We start from the raw sequence: 8,015 nt of genomic DNA, 5'->3' as shown, positions 1-8,015 counted from the left end.
AGTCAATTCAGGAGACATGTTAGGCTAAGAAGCTGTTTGTTTACCTTTTAATGAGACTCTTAATGGTTCAGACGTCTTACTGGTTCAACACTTAATGGTTCAGACTGTTTGTTTCGTGAGCAGATCGATGTCTGAATGGTTCAGACATTTGCCTCTGAATGGTTAAGTATCATGCAGAGTCTGAATGGTTAAGACCTCTAATCTGAATTGATCAGACATTTGCCTCTGAAGGGTTAAACGTTATACTGGCTCTTAATGGTTCAGACATCTTACTGGTTCAGCACTTAATGGTTCAGACCTCTTACTGGTTCAGTACTTAGCCATTCAGAAGTTGCCAAACAGCCCGTAAGTTAATTGTGAAGATGACTAAGCAGACCCGCTTATCTAAGCAATTATCGTATATACGAGCACCAATCATGATATTTGTCACACCCCCACCTCTCCTTCTAGCTATATATTGTATTAACATGCATGTTTTAATTTACATATTTTGAAAATACATTTGATTACAAGAATTTGTAAATATTTTCTATTTGATTTTATTATTAAAATATCATATTAGCGATCAGTGAAATAAAATATATATAGGGAAAGTACTACAATAGTCAAAAGAAATTTGGGCAACGTGTGTGCCTCTAAAACCGAAGTAATAGCTGCCTCCCTCAACTTTACCCGCGGTTAAATAATTATGAAAACTTCACAAATGTATCTCAGACACAGAGATGTAAGGATGTATGTTGTTACTAGCCCGAGTTAAGAAAGAGGGTTCATTGGTAATTAATTAACTTGTATAACAATTACCACACTTTTGTGAATAGTAGGGCAATGTAAATCATAGGACAGACTCACAGTGTCGACTGTCGACAACTTTTTCTTTGAATACAAAAAGGCTAAGGCTACTCGGTGTGGTGAGCGGCCTAGGGCCGACGACGCCCACACCGTCCCCTAGGTCCATCCCCGTCGTTGGCGTCCTCCCGAAGACATTCTCGCCGGGCCCCTCTCTCTCTTCTTCTTTATACACATATACATGCATATACATACATATATATATATATATTTAGGTCATATTCCACACTCTAGGTTTATCCCTCTAGACCCACCCTCACACCCGCTTATGTGTACGCTTATGTGACGGAGCATCCTTTGAAGACTACTCTCCTCCACACCATATAGTCTAATCCGTACACATTTACACATTCTCGTATTCAAACATCTCCACCCACCCACCCCAAAATAAGTTCCAAATTTTATCTCCATAAAAACCTTTGACCACCACTGCCGTAAAAAATCCTACACTTTTCTTCTCTCTCTCTCACTGTATCTATCACCATTCATATTCATCATTAATATATATAGTGAGCAAGAGAATACTGGAGAGAGAGAGAGTCTTGGTAACAAGCTTCTGTGGGAGTGTAGAGATGAAGGTGGAGGTGGAGGAGATCAGCAGGAGCAGGAGAGACAACAAGAACAACGACTGTAATGGCGGTGAAGGGCACGTGCAAGAAGCGTGCAACAGAACATTTGGAGCCAAGTGTAGCCATATTGCAAAGAAACAAAGGGCTAAATTTTATATAGTAAGGCGTTGTATAGCCATGCTTGTATGTTGGCGTGACAAGGAAAAATAACACCTTTTTTCACTCCAGCCAGGCTAAGAAGATATTATATGCATATTTCTGTATCTTCCCCTTTCTTTATTGAATTTAATTAGAAAACGTTTCATATGTCCCACCATCTTCCAATCACAGATTTACAACAACAAAAAAATAAAACTTTAAATTTCATCGAAATTTAACATCTGTTTGAAGTTTTTATGTTCTTTGGGTTTTTAAAACTGCTAGCTTTTAGGGTTTATCCTTCTTTCCCAATAGAGAATGGATATTGTACACTCAAGTATCTTCAATGAATTTCCACTTTAACTTAAAATATGTGGTAGAATAGCTCCTGGGTTTGTTTCTCATAAGAGGAGTTTTACCATGTTTATTGAGTCTACTCTTTAATTAGTGTATAGGCATTATGAATAAGTTCTGAGTTCGTTTCTCATAAGGGTGGTTTGCTAGTCGCGTGATAATACTCTAGGGGTCTGTTTGGTATGGGGTAATGGAATGGACGGGGGAATGGAATGGACGAGGTAATGGAATGGATGAGGTAATGGAATTGATTATTACCATTCCATGTCTTGTTTGGTTACCATGTGAGAATGGAATGAACCATTACTTTTTGTTGTTTGGTATGCGAGAAAAGGAAGGAATAAAATCGGATGGCGGTGGTCAATGATGGGCGACGATGGTGGGTGGTGATAGTTGGTAGTTGTAGCGGCGCGGTGGTGGTGGGTGGAGACGGCGACGGGTGGTGACAACGGTGGTGGTGGTGGGTGACGGTGAAGGTGGGTGGCAGCGGTGGTCAGAGGTGGCAGCGGTGGCGACGTTGGTGGCAGGTGGTGGTGGTGGTGGTGGTGGTTGATAGCGATGACGGAGGTGGGTGGCGACGGCGGCGGTGATCAGAGGTGGCAGCGGCGATGGTCGCGGCGATGATCGAAGGTGAGTGGTGGCAGTGATCGGAGGTGGCAACGGCGATGGTGGATGGCGGCGGTGACGGGGATGGAGGTGGGTGGTGGCAACGACGGTGGCGGGTGACGGCGGTGGCGCGTGGCGGATGGCGGTGGCGGGTGGCGGCGAAGGAGGGTGACGGTGGCGGATGACAGTGGTGGTGGGTGGTGGCAAAGGTAGTGAGTTGTGGTGTTGTTAATGAAGGTTGAAGAGGGAATGGAATGGAAAAAAAACAGGGGGGAGGGATGGAATGATTTTGAGGGAATGGAATGCATTTTGGAATGGACGATTCCATTCCATCGACCAACCAAACACTCTTTGCTCCATTCCCTCTCAATGGCCCATTCCATTCCACCTCTCATTCCTGCATACCAAACGCTACCTAGTAGTCCGTCAGTGATTCAAATTTACCATTCAAAAAAAATTTAGGGTTCTACACTAAATTAGATTATAATTATTTATTAATTTAAAGTGACAACGAATATAATTTTGGAATAAGAGAATATATGATTCTCTTTTGTTATAAATTTTTATTTTATATTTCTTTTGGAGTATATTATAGGGTTTTCCAAGAATGTCTTGGAATTTGTATGTGCCATTTGTCTTACGTTTTGTTATTATAAAATTAAAATTATATCATGATTTTGATGTCTGTACTGAGCTGTGAAAGATAGAATAATTTGGTTTTGTGATTATAATTTTATTTTATTATTGTTAGGTGTTTCTCACTCTTTATTAAACAAATAATTTTGGGGGTAACAGAACTAGTGAGTCCCCTTATTTTTTAAGAATGATTAGTGACCAGTGAGAATTTATAGTTGACATTGTAAAATTCTTACTGATTAATTATATACTACTAGATGGATTTGGGGATATATACTATAATAAGACGTATTCAGGGAGTCAACCAATCAACTATATACTTTTTTTAACGTTCCACAAAACCCGAACACTTAGGTACACCCATAGGCAAAATGCAGCCACCCACGTCCCACGCCCATGATAATAGGTTGCTCTGGTGAACCGGCCGTCACCAAATCCAGGAGAAACCCATCGCCACTGTGGTAAAACTCCTTGCTCGCACATGATATTTTGTCACGAACGAGAGTCCACCAATGACCTTCTTTAGAGAAGGTCATCCGGATATCGCTAGAACAATGTCAATTTGGTTACTCAACTATATACTGATTATACATTCTTTTAGATGGATTTTTTAAAGGAAATCAGATATACATATTTATTTTAAATCATTGCAGAAGGTTTTTACTTATTAATATTTATGATTATGATTTTTTCCTAGGGAGTTCAATAATCGATTCACAAAATACATATGCAACGGTGGATAGTTAAAATAGGAGAGATGTGTGATTTCGTAACGTGTTTCTTTGGGGTTTTCAGCTTCTAGCTTGCCCATTTCTTTTTAATAGAATTTCCGTCGTTAAAAAAGTAGGGTTGTTATAAATATAATTTTTAGATTGTAATTGAGACATTAATAATTCCACACAATCCATAATTAGGCCTCTTTTTGTATTTTTTTATCGAATAATTATATAATAAGTCCATAAGTTATGGTTTAACTAAAAAAATGAGTCACGTTACAATAATATAGGCGGAGAGGTTTTAACCAACCCACAATTCACAAGCTTGTTATCATTTAACTATAAAATATAAATAAAGAAAAATAGTGATTGGTTAAAAGTCACATGGGTACATCTCTTTTCTCTAAGGCCACAGGGTGTGGCTTAACGCCACCCCGTCACCTCACCAATTATAGCGCGTCGGGGCGCCAACCACCATAGTACCGCCGTTAAAGGGGGGGGGGGCTATATCCCTTCCGCCAGCATGCTAACGGGCGTTTTTTTTGGCTTGATCGAGGCATTTGGTCATGATAAGGGGGCGCTATGACATTGAGTGGGCTTTAAACCATTGCATGCAAGTTAAAGGAAGGGGTTTTAAAGCCCCATATGTGACGTGGAGTTAAGGTGGCGCTTATGTGACGTGATAAAGCCCCTAGGGGCTTTATATCACACCCTCCAGTCTAACGTTCGTTAGAGGGGGTGGCGCCACCATGTTTGGCTCCCTCTACTTTGCCCGTGGTGGTGTTGAGGGGAGCTACATGCCCATGTGGATCAGGATGTTAGCCCCAACTATGATCTAATAACTAATTATTTTTCCTTTAATTTTTTATCAACCCAGAAGTTCTTTTCTATTCTATATTTTGCACTAGATTATAAGCCCGTGTATTACAAGGATGTAAATATAGGAATTATGTAAGTTTACAATATCTGCACAAATATACACAAGTGAATTATTTTTATACATACACCAATTTACATAACTTAGTTATTCTTTTTCTTTGTCGGAAAGCAATGAAAGTAGGTGATCATTTACTTTCTGTACAACTCCGTTCATAGCTAGTATCACTCTATTATGAAAATGTTCATATTTTTTTGAAAAATTGAAGATAATAGCGGTGGTATGGTATTTTATAGTATGTTAATAGAAAAGGTAAACTGCTATGCTTTGACAAAGTTAAAATTGTTATTAGCGGTGATGTTTATAGATTGCCATTTAGATGAAAATGGATAGCTTGAGATTAACTATTTTTTAAAATTTGAAATCCTGATATGCATTTTGATGATAGATCTGAATATTAGAGTCTTAACTGCAAAGGTGGAGATGTTCTCCGATTGGATTAATTGAACCGTGAATGACCAAAATTAGGGACATGAGAACCTAATTATCTTTACATCATTTAAATTTTGAAGTTTTTTACAATGCAATATATAATAATATATAAATAATAATATTAGATATTAATATAATAAATAATATATTATTAATATAATTCATAATACATCTTAAAAAAATATACTATGCTTATTAATTATCATATTAGATATACATTATAAATATTGTAGAAGTAATTATTATATTAAATATATTTAACTAATATTATTATTAAATTAAAGGAGAGAATGCTATTCGCATAAATATTTGAAGAAATAAAAACTATATAATTAATATTTACAATGTTTTAATATATTACATTTACAATTCCAATAATATAATTTATATTAACTGTGTTTGACGCTAATACTAATTTAGAATATTTTGTTATTCATTCATTGCGAAAATCTAAATTATTTTGATTATCCAGATAAAAGTAATCAATAATATATATTATGATGAAAAGATTTATATTTAATATTAATATTAGAAGAAGAGATTTGATGATATTTTTTAAAACATTTATTATCTTAGTGATTAAGATAAGGCTAACTGATATTTATTATATATTAAATTAAAAAATTAAATAAAAATTTTAGATTGAAGGAACAAATGCCAAGTGGCATTATTATTACTAAATAAGAGAAAAGAATGCCATGTGGCATTAATATGATTTTTTTATTAGTATTAGATACGTTACTTTCATTAACTAAGGTCGCTGCCCTAAAAGAGTTTAAAAAAGGTTTTAGATTTAGTTTCTTCAAAAATAATTGGATCTTTGTGGTAGAAAGACATAATTACGTGACTCCTTTTTTAAGTCTAAAATTAAGAATATTTAATAATATCTTTGTCGTATGAGGCATGTATACAACTCCACATATTAATCAACTAAACAGTCTAAACGCATGCTATTGTGTATGTATATACAATACATACATCAAGTTTGAATTCGAAAAGGCAAGAAATTAAGGAATCTATTATCTGGAAATGATTTCTGTTGTCTACACTTCCATCAATTTTGTATTGAATTAAAAATGAAAAAAGTTAAAATTAAATCATATGACCGTTTAGTACATTTTAGTAGCTAATGAGGTATGGTTGGAGAAATAATTGGTGTTTCTTATGACACAGGTTTTTTTCATTCTTTTCAGCGGCATCCAGGTGAAGAACGAATACTGGTGGTGTCGCTGGTTCGACTTGGATGGGAGGCGAGGTTTTACCGATTATCCCACTATCGTATTTTCGGCCGGGTGGAAGTCGCGTTTCCGCGCATCTGGGGAGAGCCAAGGGGCTGGCGGCGGTCGAATAGTCGACCTTGGCCACAGCGTCCGTTGTCACGGTGATTGGCACATCGTTTCTTGCCGTTAAAAAAATACATTTTAGTAATTTTCTAATATTTTTGTACAGTAGAACTAAAAAGCGAATCTAACTTTAAAAAGCCCATTTATGGGAATCCTATAAATTAACATCTTTCAAACATCATGTCACAAAAAAAGTTTAAACATGATCCAAACAAGTCAGTTACCACATAAATTGTATGATTATATCTAATCCCCAAAAGAAGATTTTCTTTATAAAGTTTGATTTTCTTTTCATCAATAAAGTTGAAAGTGTTATCATTTTAAGAGCTATACAATATCTATCTATACTATCTATAAAAGGAGAAATCCAAGTGACATAAGAAAAGCTGATGTGTCAGTAGGAGAGCATATCCAACAAGTAGTGCTGTAAACGAACCGAACGAACACGAACAAGGCCATGTTCGTGTTCATTCGTTAGGAAATTAACATGTTCGCGAACTGTTCACGAACGCATACCGAACATAAGTTTATGTTCGTGTTCGTTCGTTAAGGAAATTCAATTGTTCACGAACAGTTCGTGAACACTGGTCTCGAACACAAACGAACGCAATCAAATAATAATGAACGCAAACGAACATTTAACTTGAAAATAAACAAATGAAAATATTGTTATCATTAAACATTGGATATAAGTAGTTAAATACAACCATCAAATGATGAATCATAATACAAGAAGTTTACCACACCACCAAACGATGAATAAAGTTTAACTAACTTAGACATAATTATCCCCAAAAATGTCTTAGAATGTCCAAATTTTAGCTAACTTAGAAAAAATAGGGTTTTAAGTTTTCAATTATGTTTAGATAAAAGGTTTATTATTTATTATTTTTTAATATAATCAAACGAACACATTACAGAACGTTCACGAACGCAGTCGAACGAACGAGGCTTGTGTTCGTGTTCGTTCGCTAAGCTAACCGAACGAAATTTTTTGTTCGTGTTCGTTCGGTAAGCTAATCGAACGAACATAAACGAACTTCCCGCCGAACGGTTCACGAACTGTTCGCTGAACGTTCAGTTCGTTTACAGCCCTACAAACAAGACTTTTCTTATGTCATTATTACATCATAATGCCTAATATATAAATCACTTTAATTTGATTTAAGACCACTGTCTTGTGTATTCAAATGGTCTGGCCCACATTCCAAAGAGCAAACCACTACCCTTCTATAAGAAAGTAGCAGATGCTTCCTTTGGCACATGTATACCTAGCAGCAGATGTTTTGAAATTGCGGGTAATTTGAAATTCAAAATGCATGGGGATATGTAATTTTCAATTAATGCATGTCACTCACTCACTTCTGTCAATTATCTTCTTATATAAACGTGTTCTCTACTTTTTTTATTTTCAAACCACATTTCTAATGTATCTCTC

At 36.0% G+C, this 8,015-nt stretch overlaps 1 protein-coding gene across 1 annotated transcript; it reads left to right on the top strand.

Annotated features, from left to right (window-relative positions):
- The first annotated feature begins 1,361 nt into the window (after positions 1 to 1,361).
- LOC110906125 lies at positions 1,362 to 1,639 on the top strand. Its single transcript, XM_022151403.2, has one exon. It carries the CDS (start codon positions 1,419 to 1,421, stop codon positions 1,623 to 1,625), a length of 207 nt encoding a protein of 68 aa, XP_022007095.1. The 5' UTR covers positions 1,362 to 1,418; the 3' UTR covers positions 1,626 to 1,639.
- Positions 1,640 to 8,015: the final 6,376 nt, after the last annotated feature.

The sequence above is a fragment of the Helianthus annuus genome, chromosome 14, assembly GCF_002127325.2.
Source record: "Helianthus annuus cultivar XRQ/B chromosome 14, HanXRQr2.0-SUNRISE, whole genome shotgun sequence".
Taxonomy (NCBI): domain Eukaryota; kingdom Viridiplantae; phylum Streptophyta; class Magnoliopsida; order Asterales; family Asteraceae; genus Helianthus; species Helianthus annuus.
This window is presented reverse-complemented; position numbering and strand designations above follow the sequence as displayed.

Bases quoted from the DNA above. Each gene is read 5' to 3' on its own strand.
- LOC110906125 (XM_022151403.2), top strand. From the start codon at position 1,419: ATGAAGGTGGAGGTGGAGGAGATCAGCAGGAGCAGGAGAGACAACAAG.